Source organism: Apteryx rowi, unplaced genomic scaffold (assembly GCF_003343035.1).
Source record: "Apteryx rowi isolate R43461 unplaced genomic scaffold, aptRow1 scaffold_78, whole genome shotgun sequence".
In the NCBI taxonomy this organism is placed as follows: domain Eukaryota; kingdom Metazoa; phylum Chordata; class Aves; order Apterygiformes; family Apterygidae; genus Apteryx; species Apteryx rowi.
In genome coordinates, this window is record NW_020451071.1 from 960,156 (window position 1) to 978,311 (window position 18,156).

Here is an 18,156-nt window from a genome sequence, read left to right on the forward strand (position 1 = left end):
GAACCACTGATTTCCTGGAGAAAGACAAGCCATGAGCCATCCATTTTCTTAATCATAATTAAAAAACAAAAACAAAACTGGTCAACTGTTTCTATATGATTTAGTTTGCACAAAATATAAACATGCAATCATCCAGCTACATTTCTGGGATGCAAATAGTAACATAATAAGAACCTGAATGCATTCAGTTCATCTGCTGAGGCAGGGATTACACTATTAAAAGTAGGTGCTGTTAAACACAAATTAGCATCAAAACAGTTTGGACATCAAAATGTTCTGATGCATCGACCCCCAAGTCAACCGACAAAAACAATTTGGACAGGTATATTTTATGATGGAAAAATTAACTATGATAAAGAAAAGAATAAAATGCCCTTTAAATATGTTCAGTTCTCAGTTTCATTAAGATGCAGAAGAAATTTAAAAAAATGCCATCGCTGTAAAGCTCAAGCACACATAACAAAAAGCAAACAAACCTGCCTGAATAACTGGCTGTTTGCAGTATTGTCTGCCTTATGGCTCTGGCAAAATTGGATTCTTCAGTTGATCAGTCCTGCTCTTACTGTTCTGTGCAGTGCTATGTGTTACAGATAGATTTGGGGGTTTTAAGAAAAATGGAATATAACAAACAAAATACACACCAAAATCTGTATCAAGGAAAAAAGCATACAACCTGTTATTTTCTCTTTCAAACATTTTAAATATTTGCCATTTGCAAATGACAGAAGATTCTCAGTCAGAGAGACAGACTGCATCATGTCTGACTCCAATAAAATGTCTCCTGCGAAAGCCTGCCTTGATCTAAAATTCTCATACTCGGGTTGTAATTTCCAGTTATATTTACAGGAATTTGCTTCCTCCAATTTCATAATTGAGTCTGCCTGGCTCAAAACATGCCCATCAGTTATCATACGACTGCAGACCTACTTGCCTAAGAGATATTCATTCTCAAGCTTCAGAAGAATGTTAGGCTCTCCAGGTTTTCCTGAGGAGCACATGTCCATGACCAATGTCAATGACTCAGACTGCTCTCTCATCCAGTCTCATGACTCCTATATCTCTATGTTAGAGTGCTTCACAGAATTGCTGTCACAGTAACCATCAAGATACATGGAAATTACACAGCAAAACCACAACCGGCTGCACATGTCCAACATTTCCACTCTCGGATATTTATTGAATCGCTCTCTTACTCACCAGGCTCTCGGTCCTTAGTGGATATGCACTCTTTTATGGACTCCGTTATGCCAAGACTAGCTGCAGTGGGGAGCGGGCCGAGCAAGGATTCCAGTGCGGGTGGTCTTACAGGAGCTTCATTCCCATTTTTGCATTCTCCATCGTCATTTGTTTTTAATCTATCCTTCTCAAGAAGTTCATTATAAAAGTCCTTGTTTAAGTGATTAGCAGCTGCTTCCAGTTCCTCATCTTCTGCCTCCTCCTCTCCAAATATGCTAGAGGTATTATCTTCTATAGAATCTGAACGGGGGGAAAAAAAACAACAAATCATTGCACACCATCTGTTACAGAAACTAAATAAATAGGCACTCACTTAAAGAATAAAAATCTTTAGAGAAAATCTGAGGAAGAAATACACAGTATTTACAATGTATGAATATATGGAGTTTCCAGACGCTCTTTAAATTCATTACCTTGGCTATTAAAACATATTTTTGTGAATACAGTCATCATTTAAAATAGATGCATTGTGTTATCAAAATATGGCAGGGTTTTGCGACAGGAGCCAACTACTTACCAGGATAATTATGAATAAAAAATAGCCAATTCAACACGCACAAAGCCCTTCCACATCAATTCATCAGCTGGGGGATTCAGGGACAGAAGGGCCTAGGTGCTGGTCTACTACATTTTTGATGCTGAAAAGGAACATTCTCAGGTACTAGTGCCAAACATACTGTACCAGGAAGGAAAAATGACTGGAGTCATTAATGAACTGTAATTTTAATGAACAATTCAGGTTATTTTGAAGGCTGATACTTGTAATAACTAACTGATAATATGTATCCAAAAGCAGAGAGAACCCCAACATGATAAATACAGATCTTTTACAATACAAGCATATACACAATCACAGTTATTACAATAAAGTTCATACACATAAGACTGGATCTGAACCCCTCATTATTTAATAATCACAACATTTTATAGACTTACCATCTTTAGCGAAATTTGCAAATACTCCTTTTGCTTTTGGTCTACTATTTTCTAATTCAATCTCTATTTCATCTTGATAGCTCGATATTTCACCTGTAATGATGAAATAAAAACTCAGCCATCATTGATGTAATTCTGCATAAATGAGTGATATGTTACACTGAACAAGACTTATACCTTCAAAATCTTCCAGYTTTTTTGATAACGCCTTCTCAAGCTGAAATGAAAATCAACAAAACGAATTAAATGTGAAATTACAAAAAAAGAAACCAAAAAYTTTGTACTATCTGTGAACTATATATTCAGACATGCAACTGCACGGTGTTTTGAAAGCAATAAGCAGGTTTCAAATCACAATTCAAACTACTTTGTAGTGTCAGACAGGTAAGATGGACAAGTTTGAAAATGCTGACTGATTTCAAGTGTTATCTCACCAACCTCTATCTCTCACCTGATATTTCCAAAGGAACTTTGATTCTGGCAAATTGCAAATAAAAGGCTCTGTCCTTCAGTCCCTACAATTGTGCCTGTAGATGTGAGCAAGCACGAGGCCAGCACTGAATACAGCGCACATGCGAATGCAGACTGACGTACTGACCAGCAGTACCCAACAGACTCTTGAGGACACCATAAACACGCTAACAGACCCTTAAATGATAGCATAATATTTTGAATATTAAAAGCAAAACCCTGAAACATGAATAATGTAAGATGTGGCTAGGATGGTTACAGAATCTTCTCGTCTGGAGCCAGCTTTAGTTCATGCTTTGCAAAGAAATTAAGCCACACACTAAAACTAGTCTCTGTGGCAGCATGTGCTATATACCACAGAATAAAATGAGCAGCCTGACTAAAGCAATTAGGGTATGTGTTTTCATATGTGTTTAAAAAAAAAAAAAAAAAAGAGTTACAGGCAATGGCAGTTCTCCCGACTGTGGTATCTTCTTGAAAAAAGTGCAAGGTCTCTTAATTAAAAAGCTTATACCTTTCCAGTTCTGATCTTTGCTGAGTAAGATGGAAGGGTGCATACAGCATATAAAAGAAAGTACAGACATTAGGACAGCTACCCAAGATCTACATGCCACAAGCTCAGCTTCATTTGTCACATGAGAGACCCCAATTTTTTAAAGACCAAAAGATCTGAGGCTTAGGTAAAAGCTCTGAGCACAAGAAGAGAAACACATGCAGCAGGTAAGCGAGCATAAAGGAGAGAGCAGCACTTCGCCTAACTGCACCACCTTGCAAACGGGGGCAGCATCTGGGCAGAGTTACTGAGCCTTCATGTGCAACGCAGCAAYCATGTGCTAAGCACCAAATGCTGCTACTCAGCAAAAACCAGAAGCTCAGCTGGTGCTCCCCTACCCAGCCACCGAACGTCCTGGATGTGCACTAAGATGAGCAGCGACTCTGTGCTCCCCGCAGCAGTTGACTCAAACCGCAGCCAAGCTTTGATCCCTCGTCAGGGGATTTTTACAGCTGCATTTGGCACACACCTGAAAGAGTATGCCTCTTTGAAGGAGCGAGCAAAAATGATATGGAATGAAAACTTCTCAACTTTTATTTACTGGGAAGCCCAGCTAATAAAACAAGCAAAAACTATCCTTAAGTTTATGGGCATCATATATGCTAACATTCCTCCTTCTCCTAAGAACCTCATAATAGATGCAACCTTATCAGAGGCTGGTCACCTAGGAATTAGCATTAACTGATTCAAAAAGGAAAATACAGAAGGGAGGAGACAGGAGAGAAATATACAGAGCATCCAGTTCAGAACCCACCTGCTGTATCTTCAATTTTTTTTGACCAGCTGTAAATGAAGGAGGATCACATTCTTCTTCCAAGTCAATCTTCATAAATTCATCTATGGTTAGCTGACTTGTTGGTGTATCTTCAAATTCTGTCAGCCTACAGAGGGTATATAGTATATTATCGTAACATCTTTAAGAACTTCTTTGACAGTAACAAAACTTGTCAAACTGCTAGATTACAGAATAAACATGTCATTCTTAGAAACTCTGGCTCAAACACAGAAGAAATTGAAACCGAACTGATACTAATGGTTTCCTCTGCTCCTAAGTAAGCACCTTTCCAGATCACAAATTAGCCTTTGATTTATTAGATTATGTAAAAAACACTTTTTTGATGAAGAAACGCTGAAAAGGAATGGGGAGGCCACTAAGGTCAATTATGTCTAGACTGACAAAACTGAGATGAGAAATACAGTTCATTCCTCCTGTCCCGCTGCTTTTGTGATCAACACCAAAAAATATACCAGATTCCCAAACGGAAATGTCTGCTATTAGAGCACAAGAATATGCTCAAAAATATTCTTAATATATTAGCATGATTAATTCACACAAAGCAAAAGTTAAAATAACATATTTTCAACCGACTGTAAGAGGGACGACAAATGGCCTTCCCAGGACACAAATAGGCAGCCGTGAAATAAAGGGATCGTCCGCACACTGCGCAGACAGATTAGATAAATGCATATAGTCGTATAATAATGTAATTTGCCTTTGTTCAATGTTCGTATTTTTAAAGTTACTACCTATGCGAGAGAGATGACTAGTTCCACAGGGAAGTGCCATGAAACCAGCTGAATCTTTCAAAGGACTGAAACCAAAAAGAGATCACACTGTCATAATTTCATCCACAAATTTCAGCATTTTATACAGGTGGTTGAGAATCATCATATCCATTTTACAGCTGGAGAAAACAAGACAAAAGGTTAAGAATGAAGCCAGGTTAGGGAACGTCTGGCAGAATGCTTTTCTGACAGAAAGTGCCCTTTTAATAATATCAACATTTTCCATGGGAAAACAGCAATGATGGGCCTGCAGCTGCTTCGCTGCAATATTCCCATCTTCCAGAGGAAGCAAAGCTGACAAGAGCTCCCATCTGCAAAGCCAGGAAACTAGAAGATTGTGATTCAGTGCTCCCAAAACAGGACCTTGCAGAATTTCCCTCCCCCCCAAAACAGTCACGGTTTTCTCTTTTGCCTCCGACTGCAACAAAAATCCTTCCCAAGTAGGAATTTTCTCTAGGATGGAAATTCAGTTTCCAACCAACTCCAAATGCCAATGCCAAGAGCACCTGAACCCACTCTCACCCTAAATCAGTATCAGTGCCTGTATTATTCTAGTTATCTACCTCCTCAAATGAGAGAGAGTCCTCAGGTTATAAACAGAAATCAGTCTAAATAGAAAATAGAGACAAAGTGGGGAAAGAAAGCATTTTCTCCATTTTATAAACTGGGGAACAAGACGAGCCAGAAGGACATCGGCATGACATAACATCAGCACGCTTTGCTTTCAGGCACCTTGCTCCCAGAGCAAAGCCCACAAGCCAAGGGCGCATCTCCTGCTGTGAAATGCACGGGGGGAGTCTGGCAAAAAAAACAGGAGCAAGCAGCATCTTGAGCACACRCACAGCTGTGCCAGCTGATACCAGCACTGCCGAGGAGAGGGAAGCATCCAAAATCTAGTCTCTCTTCCGGAGTTTGGGCATCTCCACGAAGCACCAAATTTGACAGGTACTTGAGAGTGACTGACAGCCCAAAACCTGCTCCCTGACGTGATTGCCGAAATGTTCCCTTAGAGCATCACTGACCAGCTCCCTCCTCTTCTCTTTCAAATCAAAGTCGGCAGGAGAGGAGGATGCTGTTGGCAAGGGAGCATCTAGCTTTTAATTAACAGACTAGAAATCCTTCTCAGCGTACCGGGCTTCCCGCATGCATTACCCACCTTCCAGGAGAGAGCCGCATCCACCAGGCTGGAGGCAGAACTTGGCTACAGTGCCGTTACTGTTATTTTAATTCAAGATCCATTTAATGCCAAATCCATACATCATTTTAGAAGCACAGAGTTTCCCATCTGTCTCTTCATGTGATCGCCCTTTAGCCGTATGAACTGCACATTTGCAGGTAGCCCCACTTCAACAAGATGGTTGAGACCACGCAGCCTCACCGAGCTAGAACGTTATCTTCTCTCCCGCTGTCAAAAGCCCGCACACGCTTTGGCACAGATCCCTTGCTTCTTTATCCCATGTGTGCTCCGAGTTTGAGATGGGCAACCAGATACCCAGTCCCGCCAAGGTGGCAACACTTTTAGGCATGCAGAGCAACTGAGAAAACATCAGTGGCAAAACCAGTCATTTATGAAGGAAGGCAGGGGACAAGGTCACCATGCCTGGATTTCAGCCCCTCAACCCACGCACGTCTCCTGTCAGGCACCAGAAGCTCAGTGCATGCTCTCTCGCCCGGTCCATCCTGTCGCATGACTCACATCACCCACCCTGCACCACCAGACGTCCCTCCAAGGGTGAGCCACCTTGCAGGCAGATTGCATGAGCCTCGACTCAGGGTCCGGCTTCAGCCCTGAGCTAAAACGGCAGCACGGTATATCCCAGCACCTGCAGTGTATCTGCACCAGGACAGCGCAGATCTGCGTGGTCTTTGCTGGCCGTGCCAGAGGGCGAGCTCAAACCCAGAGTGTGGCATGGTTTGAGCCGCCCGACCTAGCCGCCAGGTCCCTCCCAGGCCCGCGCGCTCCCCCACCGCAGTCCTGATCCAAGCCGAACTGTGGCCGAGGGACGGCAGCCTGGCCGTGAGCATGGCCGGCACGATGGCGCAGGCGCAGGACCCCCAGTGGCCAGCCACAAACTACGGAGAGGCACATGATCTCTTAATTTCTGGCTGGCCTTAACCACAAGACTAACCTTCCTCCTGAAACCAAGCGCCACACCTGACCCTCAGCCTCACAGCCTGAAAATCATTCAGCTAAATTCACTCCTTAGACATCTCCATGCCAGCAGCACCCTAAGTCATGATGAGAGGAGAGCTTGTTAAACCTGGACCCCACACAGCCACACGCGGTCCCTGCTCTGCACAGGCGACCACCAAAGGTCCCCAGGTCCCACAGCCGGTGTCACGCAAGCGAAGGCATACAGACGTCGTGGGACCGAGACCCGCGCAGGCTGGCATTAAGCACGGTGCCTCCCCAGGCGCTGCAGGAGGGAGATCTGCTCGCTCAACATCTTCTCCTTTAAATCGATATAAATAAATACCTGCGCTTGCCAACCACCTGTCTGCCTCAACGTCTTACATTGGCTGATATCCTGTCTACATATTTTTAAACATTTCTTTAATTTTACCCAGTGTTTGGACACATGCCATCAAGGCAACACACTGATGCACGCCGCAGTCTGCGCTGCATAAAACAAGGTAACATTTGTTTGGCAGCTAACAAAAACTGACGCAACCTTAATTATAAGCATGATAATTTCAGGGGCAAGGGAGTGCCCTCGTGAAGAAAAAATAGCTACGGGCTATTTTTTAAGTTCCACATAAAAATGATATCCAAGTTCATTTTGTACTTTTGTTCATCTAAACATATCTAATAAAAGTAGCCATTTTAAGCCATGAATAGAAGGAGGAAAATAAACAGATATACAAATTAAGATATTATTTCTTTGGCACTAATTCAGAAGGGCTCTAAAAATTGAAAACTGGCAGACAAGTATTTGCTATTTATAGCTGAAGCAGAGGCAATCACTACAGTTCAGGCTAAGACTCAACTTCCAGTATAAACGCTCCTCTTACAGTTTCTCACAGGCTCTTTCAAGCAAACTCCTTTGGGAGAAAAATTTTTCCAGAGCTTGGTGTCATCTGCCTCTAACCTCAACCCTTTTTTTCAGAGAAAAATTTCCACGGCTTTTGTTCAATCAGCGTGCAGATACAGCACTTTTGTGCACAGAACAGCAAACCGATTCCATTCACACTTAACTTGGCTCCCAAAAAGGGAAAATGGGTCAGTCATTTTGAAGTTATGAGCAAGGTTTTTTTTCATTTTGTTTTGATTTGGGGAGCCCATCCAGTGGAGACTTCTGAATCCAGTCTGCAGCTAAGAAACAAAAGATTCCCACGCGGCGCTAGCTGCTCGGCTTTGACGTTTTCTCGCAATTCTGGAGCAGTAGGGCACAACGAAGCCCTTAACCGTGCAAGGTCTTCTGGAGTCCAGCCCAAGTGCTTCAGCAGGCCCAGGAGTTCGAAGTCCAAGATGGACCTCTAAGCAGGGCCAAAGCAGAGAAAGCCACGCTGGCCGCCCCTCCCTGTTCGAAGGAGAGGGAGAGCAACCGAAACTGCCAGCCAAGCTCGGAGGGGAACGGAGAAGTCTGGTCAGCCACGCAGCATCTCATTGCCCGCCTCTAAATACACCATCGACGCCTGGTTCTAGGAAGCAGATGGCTTCAAAAGAGGTATCTTGTGCTGGACCTCTATTATCTACTCAATCTTAACTGTCATCTTAATTACAAACATTTTAGTAAACAGATCAGCCAATTTGACAACTCCCGTGTTTGCAGGCTCTGGAAAAGTAAGGAACCACTTTGTATCTTAGTGAAGGGTCACAATATTTCACTATATCCCCATAGTCTTAACAGAACATTCATCACTGTCGCCTACTGCTCTCACCTGTGCACTCGCTAATATGAGACACGTTCAGAGCTCACACTGCTGTGGCAAACTTTAAGCAACCACTATTTATCATACTACAAATGTAACCATCTATTGCATCATCCTTCTCTACCCTTGTTTTTTTTTTCCATGCCAGACATTGCTTATGCATGAACTATTTATGGAAGTATGCAAGAACATACCCTAACAGTGACACTTAATACAGGACCTATATCAGAACTAGTTACTTAGTATTTCCTACAATTTATAAAAAGTATTTTACAGTATTCACTGATAGAAAATAAACAAAAGTGTAACGTCCTTATAATCATTGTACATATCTATAACTTGATTTATCGTATATAAAAAAGGTATTTTTAAAAACTGCATCAGCAAGTATCTCAATATTAAAGGTAAGCACAAAATCAGAAGCGATCTAGTTACCATGGTTTTACGATTTACAATTCATCACCTGAGCTGTGCTAAATTACTTTGTTCCTAGCCCAATGCAACTGCAAAGAGAAATATTTTCACTTCAACAGCTTTCAGGATATGTTACATTAATACATTTCACCGCTCTTTGGCAATGGACTAAGAGCATGCACACACAGCCATTTACTGAAAACTAATTGGTGACTGATAATTTATTGTGTTCATTTGCTGGCAACTCTCTGTGGTTTCTGCAAGTATTAAAGAACAGATACCTTGAAAGATTTATTCCTGTACCAATGGAAAGCGCCGTTAAGAACTAGTTGCTTTTACTTGCTTACATCAAAATAGAGATTTAAAATTATCACAAATTTGTTACCATAAATTTTAAAGTTCTGCAAACACTTAGGCACACGCTTAACTCTGGTTAACATTTATGCACATGGTTAGCCCACTAATAATCTCATTGACAGATCTTCCTTGGCATCCCTGAAATCGGTCAGTCGAAAGCTTTTGGAGTTTTTTGTCTCCCCCCCACCCCAATCAAGCGTTTACACCATGCTAATGAAACAAAATGTTTTAGCATTCCTTAAAATTTTTTTTCTTTAGCATGGTTCCTCCACCGTGGCATGTCAAAACACTGTATGATCTCCTGGAAAAGAAAAATGGCATACAGCTTAATTTCTTAACAGAACCACTCAGATGAGGAAAGTCAAAAACACAGAAAACTGTTGACAAGATCTAAGCCCGAGTTAGTGCTAATAAATTAATTACTGCATCAAAAGCAACAGACAAAATAATTTTGAAATGCCAATTTTAAAGAAGTACAAAGTACTGAAATATATGTAGAATCTAATTAATACATTAGCTTACTAGCTGTATAGAAGCAGGATTTAGAAAGTAACATTGCCTGTGAATTGGATTCTTCAAAAATAAAGCCTTTTTTCATTAAAACAGACAATCCAACTTGCAGAGATATGCACCTCCAACTTGCATGGTTCAAGCTGACTTTTAACCTACTATACCAGAAAGACTTCTAGAAACCATTTATAAGCCACTTTAAATTATTTAACTTGAGACATCAAATATTTCTCAATTTAATTTCTTTGTTTACCAGAGCAGCGGTCAGTGAAGAAGCTCCATGGCTGCTCATTTGCGATCAGAGGGGAAACCACCAGCAGCTCCTTCACCTGGGGCAACCTGCCCACTTTCCTCTCCAGGCAGCACTTACTCGACTCTGCCTTCCTGCACATCCTCCACCTTTCTCCACGCTCCAACAGCTTAAGGAAATGCCTCTGGCTTCATTCACCAGATACCTTTCCCGGGGTTTGGGCACGAACGTTACTTGCATCGCAGCAGAACATACCCTCCCTCCTTCAAGCCTCTCCTTTCAGCGTCCTGACCTCGATGCGGCTTCGGTACTCCCGGACTCCCAACCCCGCAGCCACGCGCCTCCCTGCCATCGTCTCTCCGATCCCGAGCCTGCGCTCCCACGGCAAACCGCCCCTCTCCTCGCCTGCCGCGGCAGAAGTCTGCCCAGCCTGAGACTGTGCTAGCTCTTTGGGCACGAAGTTTACGTGAGCTATATACTGCTGCGATGAAAATAAGACAGCTGCAGGCAATACATTTGTCTCTACGCATGAATCTTTAATTCTTTTTCCAGAAAATTACCAACGAAGTCTCTGCAAGAGCTACAGTTGGATCCACAGGTACCAGCAAAGGACCCTACGTATGAAAATCCCTGCAGTATCTTCACCCAGCTTGGTGACTGGAGTTACTGTGTAATGAAGTCTCGCCTTCCTTCACCAAAAATACTCTTTTGTTGTGAAGAGAAACACCTCAAAAATAAATGTTAAGGGCTTTAAACCAATTCTGGCTTTTCATTTCAATTCYTTCTAAATGAAGCTTTACTTCCACTGAAATTTACTCCTCCTGAAAGTTCATCATAAATAGGTTTTATAACAGACAGCACTTTATGGAACTTAGAAGAAATACGTTTATATAAAAAGTAGCTCAACTTAAAGATAAAGAGAGCAAGCCAAAGAAGTAAAATGCAAGTGTTAACAACGATAAGCTGATTTATTTTAATTTCTACTGAAGAAGTGCCTAAGATCTTCAAACAGGCACAAGGGCCGCCCAGTATTAGATAATGCATAATGGACAAATATCACAAAAATTATTCCCGTTGCAGATAAGGTATTATTTAGTATGCAGAAAAAGTATGCAATAGGTGACTAAACAGATGAAGGAGCAGAATATACAAAGGCCAAAAAGGCAGTAGCGAAGACAGGTGTATTAAACAGGCGTAAGTGTGAGGATTAAACTATATAAAAGGGTTGGGTTTATTAAAAGTTAATTTCTGCTATCTCCACAGATGATTACAGAGAAAATAACAATTTGACTAATTAGTTAATATTTGTACAGTGCTTTGAATATATAAAGTGATATATAAGTTAATATCCTTTCAATTAGACTGGAAATGAGACAGATAGAATTATCAGTGCATTTATTAATATTTAATACGTTCTCTCTCAACAACAGCAACAAGCTTTACATTTTAATTGTGCGCTTCAAAACATAAAGCTAAAAGGCCCTGTGAAATAATGATGACGTTTTCTTACCAAGATCCCACCAAAACCAAACACACGCAGCTTTTTAGCCAAACAGGTAGTTAAATTAAGAACTCTTGATTCAAGGATGGGGGATAGGGTCCATGTACCACTTCCAGGCTGTGCCRCATTTTCCTTCCAAAGCAGATTACCTTTATGCCCAGGTCATTCATTTTAGGACCTGAAGGTTTTTGAGTTAGACCACGTTTTTGCAAACGCCCTCCTAAGAACTGCCCTCCACTTCCACCCAGCCACACTCAGCCCTTTCCCACCACACGAAGCAACAGCAACTCTTTACAAATCCCAATAACAGCAGCAATAATTTAAAGGAAATAAAACTGTACATCAAATTGAGAAGCAAAGAAATTCTTAAGAATGTGGACGAAGTGCTTATTAATTTCGACAACTTCTACTCAGTGGCATTTTGAGAGGAATTCTTGAAAGAAGAGGAAAAAAAATAGGGTGCAAAACCGTTATTCAAAAGAATTTTTTTATTTGCCTTCGTTAAATACTATATAAAGTGCTCTTATTTGAAAAACATCAATCAAATTTATAGATTCGTGATAAATAGTTGTAATTATAGCTGCCTGAAAATAATTCAGCTGTCACGTTTACCCTGTCAAAGTAAATAACGCTGTCATTTTAGTTGATGTGTGTGACTTGAGTAAACATTTCAAAGCATGAATTTTGAAGTAAGATTTCTTCGCATGAAACAATTGCTCAAATTAATTTTCCTTCCAACTCGAATTTATTACGCTTATTTTCTTAGCAAGAACGAACTCTTTAACTATTTAACCAGAGCATCTTGAAGTAGATTATGGGTGCATAAATCATTAACTATACAAAATGCACATTAAAAAACATGACCTGTTGACCAGAGACAAAAAGTGGCATTTGTACTGATACATCCTTGCGGTCATAGTACCCTAAAGCACTTCAATCATTAATTTAAATTTATCCCTATACTACCCATGCAAAGTAGGGAAATATTATTACTTCTGTTCCACAGATGAGGATCTGGGGCACAAACATTTTCCACAATTTAGAAGAGAATATTATTAACAAGTGTTAGGTTCAGCTGGATGTGCTCAGGCTGATCTCAGCAAGATAGCAAAAAGAGTGACAAGGGAGTTCTCTAAAGACAAATCTTTAGAACATACGGGTGGTAAAAAAAATTCATATTGGGGGTAATAGAAAGCATGGTATTTTAGTTAGGTCATTTTTCACCGAACCTGGGAAACAGGAAACAGAGAGTTATGACTTTTCAAACCTAAAATAAAGGAAACTGGGTGATTTTTACTACTACTTCCCTCATAAAAAGGTGGAAAATATTAGTAGATCTTTAAAAAAAACACACACCAAAGGTACATAGGAAATTCCCATTTTCAGGTTCACATTCTGATGACAGTTTGACTTCTGACCCCTTTAGGGAAGTTATCAGTAGACTCACTGTGTTGTCTTCTATTTACTAGCAGAGCAACGCTATTGGAAAAGAACATTTTATCAAAATAATATTTTTAGATGTTCTGTTCAATCACAGCTGTAGAACAGGACTTTTAAAGTATTCTAGATTAATGAAAAAAAACCATCGTGCACCCTCAGCTTTGAGAATCAAWTTTTTTCTGAATACACAACAATGCTGTTGACATTTCTCACACAAAGGTTTTTTGCCTTAAACTCTTCACCTGTTAAATGGACACAATGCTTCTTACTTTGCTAAGCATTTGAGGCCTTACATAAGAGACAGATGTTATTACTTAAAAGTGGCCAGCTGAACACGCTGTGCTTATTTTATTCCTAGCACATCTGAAAAGGCAAAGAACCTATTTTTCTCTGATATACATTCATTTTAGACCACGCCGCTTTTCAGTACTGTAAATGAAAGATAAAAGCAATAAAACTCCACTGACCTTTTCCTTAATGTAGACTCACAAACCTTGACCACTCTGATGACCTCTTTAACAGTGCGTCGGAAATCATGCATTCTTGCTGCCACTAGCAGAGCTAGAGAAGAAGCAGGGAAAGTCAATGCCAAAAAGAGGAAAAGTTCCTGAAGAAAGGCAAAAAACACGGAGATAACCGTACCCTGTCTTTGTCCCTACCTTCAGTTAAAGAACAGTAAATGCTAATGTTCAGCTGTSTACTTGAATACAGGTGATTAACTTGTCTATACAAACTTTGCTTCCTACCCAGAAAAATTAAGCTGATCGCAAACTGTACCCTGGAAAACCCTACGCATTAGCTCGTCTTGGAAACCATGGTGAGCTACTCAAATACAGCGCAAGAATATATGACTGTTCACACATTTTCAAAGTTACCATCTTTTTAGCAGAATTTGCTAGACTTGAATAAAAATCTCCAGTTAACTCTGGAGAAGCTGGAAGTGAAACACTGAATCTGCTTAAGCTGTTCTGCTCATTTCTGTCACTGTTATYGCTGCCCTACTAGTGCCCCGGCACGCTCAGGCAGTACCGCTGTATATCTCAATACCTATTTTAATACTGGCTGTGTTTACATTGGCATTTTGATTCAGAGCAATAGCACAGTTTTGAAGCAAACCCTTCATCAGCCCCATCCATCATGCACGGTTCAGTGCGCAGTACAGTTTTAAGCATGCAAACACGATTCCCTTCCGAGGAAGCCAAGCCCGAGCTCCTCTCCAGGTGGGCACCTCAAGCGCTCCAGCGCCCCATGGCAGCAGCAGGGTCTGAGCCAGCGGCCGCTCCTTCAGACAGCTCCCAGCATCACGTGCACATTCAGGCCAGGTGACCAAACTAAACCTGTTCCAGGGTAAAGCCCATAAACTGCACACGTGTGGATGGATGTAGGGGACTCGGCACCAGCTGCTTCAGCCTCTTGGTGCTTCTGAACCAAATTACTTGCTCGTGCGGATATAGCCTAGACAGTGACTCAAAGATAAGGCTGGTTCACCACAGAGCCCACACTCAAATTTGGAACAACGTGCGAATTTGGAGCAAGCGTTACTAACTGGAGGAGGCCAAAAGTTTCAAGGAGATTGCAGTCATGGGTTGCCTAAGGTTTATACACTATTCTTCAGTCAAGTACGCACATATAAGATCCTTCAAATAAAATAAAGCACATACATGAACTACGTGACTACATATGCTTTCTGTTACTCTGACCTCACTGCCTGGTACTGACTACCTTTTCATCTAGCCTTCCCAAACTGGTAGATTTTTTCTAAGAATCATGACTTAATCTTGGAAAGAGATGAAGAAGGAGAGGGCATTAACCTCAAAAATTCATTTAGAGAGGGCATTTCTTGCATAAGGTGAAGTGTAAGGACACGCATCAAAATGTTTGCAATAATGGGATAGTTTTAGCTGAGATAATCTAAGGAGAAAAGAGCAGTAGGAGGGCTCAGGAGATATGTTTATTAGACCAACTGATATAGTCGGAAGAAGCGGAGACGTTTTCAAGCACGCAGACCCATACAGGCAAGAGAAAAGAGGAAACAGGAAGTCAGAACACTTGCATCACGCACAAGTTAGAGGGAACTGGTAACTCTACACAAGAAACCATACGGATGGGGGAAGAGGGGCAGCAACGCTGTCAGTAGCAGAAGACCTCCAGGCAAGACGAAGGGGCAAAGGAGGACAACAGGAAGGGAACATTTTAGCAGCAAGCGCCTGCAGAGATGGCGGGTGAGAGGAGCACAGGGAAGGACGTCAGCAGATCCAAAATGCAAGACACACAAGATCTGAACAAGACGTGCAGGAGGAAGGATAAAAACAGCAGTCTGGGTTTCAGAAGCTCTTTAGATGAAGAGCTGGATAATCTGTAGGGGCCCAACAAAACCTGGAGAATAAGGCACCACCGAGGAAATGCAAAAGTTTGCATCTGTACCCAACTCCAAGCTCTTCTGCCCAACAGAGCAGGCAGCTCCCCCATGTGCAGAGCACTATCCCGGGATTCACGCACCTGCTCCACAAAGGCCGGAGGGCCTGCGGCCGGTGTGCATCCAGTCTCTCTTCATTCGCTGTAACAGCCTGAGAGCCGTCATGGACACTTCGTGGTTCTTATCCCCAAATTCAAGCATGTGTGCAAAACGAGGGATGTACAAACATGGATCTGCAACAGAATATAACACAATTATTTCTAATCCTGAGCTTGAATTTCTGAAACACGTAGCTCGAGCAGCAGCACTGCCGGCACGTCACRGCTGGCTCGCTACATGGTTCGTGGACGAAAAGCAACACTCGCCACGGCGCAGACTGTGCTGCTGGGGCCAGATCCTCTGATCATTCATCTTCAGAAACACCCTTTTAGCAAGGGTACAGCTAAAGCAAAATCCTTTCTTGCTTTACAGACAGAAGCTTTTAAAGCACTGCACAATCTTTTTTTTTCCACACATTTTTCAGGGTCCAAAGCTGCAAATGCTGAACCCAACAGGTGAGCAGTGTTTCTGGTATCAGTGAAATTATGCGCAAAGTTAAGCTTTTGAAAAAGCTTTTGCAGAGTCAGGAGGTAACCTAGGTCCAAAACTTTTAACATTTTCTGCAAAGCAACAGATAAACTAACTTGCACGTCTTCTCTCACACCTAGCTAAAAATTAAACTTTGAACAAAAGCCATTTGCTTAAAACTCTATGTTCCTAGCAAAGGTCCACTTATACCTTCAAAGCTAATTACAGCTCCTTCACAGACTCACGTTCTGCCAATACAAAATGCCGTTTATTACAAATACTGAGGCATATCTTCCATCGGCATAAGTTGCTGGAGCCCAATTAACGTCAGCAGCGTTATAACAACTTACATCAGCCAAGGATCTGCCTCCCGATGTATCAACTTATTTCAAATGCTGGTGTTATCAGCTTCAGACCAGTGGTGCTTTGCCTAATCCAATTTATAATTTAGCACACAATCCTGTAAAAGCTATGTTCAACGCATGTTTACTCTTATTTGAGGTATCAGTTTCTCATTTCCTGCCAGCCTTTTATCACTTGACCGAAAATCCATGAGGTTTGGTAAATTGTTAACTATTAGTCTCAGCTCAATTTCCTTAGCTGATCCCCTATGTGGGCACTTCAACTGATAAAGATGAAAATCCAGCTAAAAACACTCAACCAGTCTTACAGATTTGCAATTAATCAAAGCAGCTTCATTTAGCACGAAGTTCTAACAACGATGCCCTGTTGCCACGCGTAATTACCACGATCGCACGACACGGGATCACGCCTGTCAGCCCTGCACAGGCATGTAAATGACAGCGCGCTATTTACCGAGCAAAAACTTCCAGACGGATCTCCCTTAAAACGTAAGAAATGCCGAAGTGCCGTCGCTTCCTAAACCTGATTATAAAAAAAAAATGTTTATGAAAGATTAACCAATCCCTGTGATTCATAAGGGCAGTTTTTCTGTATTTTAATTATCCAAGGAACGTGCCAGCAGATACCTAGCTGCTATACATATGTTAAGGTGCCGGTCACAAATGAATTGTCTTATCTGGAAGAACAGCTTAGAAAAATCCATCTTCAAATATTTTCTTGTAAGAAGATGTATTAACACAATTACAGCTTTAAAAAAAAGTATAACTTTATGAATTTATAACAAGCAGAAATAACCAGTTCCAAAATACCAGAAGAAACCTTTCAGCAGCGATAGCCTGCTTCAAACCCTCCTTTTGACGTTACAGCGACRCCCGTGACGCTATAATGCCGCGGCTGGTTTGCTGTGGGAGAGGCCCAAGTGCAGCGGGAATTAAGTGGGCTCCTGGCRCAGGAGCAAGGCCATAAAGGGAGGATTCGGGTTAGTTCGTCACAGCTCTCTCTTCCCCCGCTTCCATGCATTTACACACATTTGCATTGTAGCTGCTCAGAAATTTCGTGCCCACAGGTCATCTGACAAAATGTTACACATAGTTAATTTAAATTCTGAAAATACCAAAACAGTCAGAAAATGAACATGCACTTTGGTTTTAAGCAAAGCGAAAAGCCTTAAAGAGGCCATAACTGGCTGGAACGTTAATACTACCGGCACACAAATTAAACGTAGGGCCAAGTTTAACAGGAGCATCTGGTGCTGGATGCAAACGACTTAAGTTTTTTTCAAAAATTAAAAATGTTTAAAAATATATGCTGAACCCAAACACCTTGCACCTTTTCCACATAGCAAGCAGAAGCACCAGCGTAGACCGCTGCCTTCGGGGAGACCCCTTGGGCTGAAACCCTGGCATCCGGCGAGGAAGTAAAACGGGGGCAAAACCCCTTGGCTTTCCGGGAAGGGGACTGAGGGGGCTGCCAAGCAGGTGTCCAAAAGAACTAAAAAGCTTTTTTAAGAGTGTCTGCTTTGCGCTTCCCTCCCTGCCCCCCCCCCCCGGGCCTTGGCGCTCGGCCTTTCAGCAGTGCCTAGATTTGCACGGTAATTAACAAGGATACAGAGATTTTCCTGGGAAACTCAAGTTTACAAGAGCGACGCCCCAACGAGAACAGGCGACGAGCCCCGGGCGCAGGGCAGGGGGACAGTGCCCGCC

General features: G+C 41.9%; 1 protein-coding gene across 5 annotated transcripts in view; it reads right to left on the bottom strand.

Annotated features, from left to right (window-relative positions):
• The window catches only part of BRF1 (BRF1, RNA polymerase III transcription initiation factor subunit), a 162,505-nt gene that overhangs the window by 72,531 nt on the left and 71,818 nt on the right, over positions 1-18,156 (bottom strand). Inside the window, exons 1-9 of one of the 5 annotated variants that reach the window (XM_026088657.1) lie at positions 17,783-17,992; positions 17,263-17,524; positions 16,907-16,975; positions 15,607-15,756; positions 13,575-13,668; positions 3,951-4,077; positions 2,350-2,389; positions 2,173-2,265; positions 1,198-1,476 (exon numbers count right to left, since the gene is read on the bottom strand). In XM_026088657.1, the coding sequence (XP_025944442.1) occupies positions 1,198-1,476; positions 2,173-2,265; positions 2,350-2,389; positions 3,951-4,077; positions 13,575-13,668; positions 15,607-15,724 (751 nt within the window). In that variant the 5' untranslated portion in view covers positions 15,725-15,756; positions 16,907-16,975; positions 17,263-17,524; positions 17,783-17,992. Of the gene's footprint in view, positions 1-1,197; positions 1,477-2,172; positions 2,266-2,349; positions 2,390-3,950; positions 4,078-13,574; positions 13,669-15,606; positions 15,757-16,906; positions 16,976-17,262; positions 17,993-18,156 lie in introns of those variants that run through there. The other 4 variants (XM_026088655.1, XM_026088654.1, XM_026088656.1 and 1 more) reach the window with 4 other exon arrangements.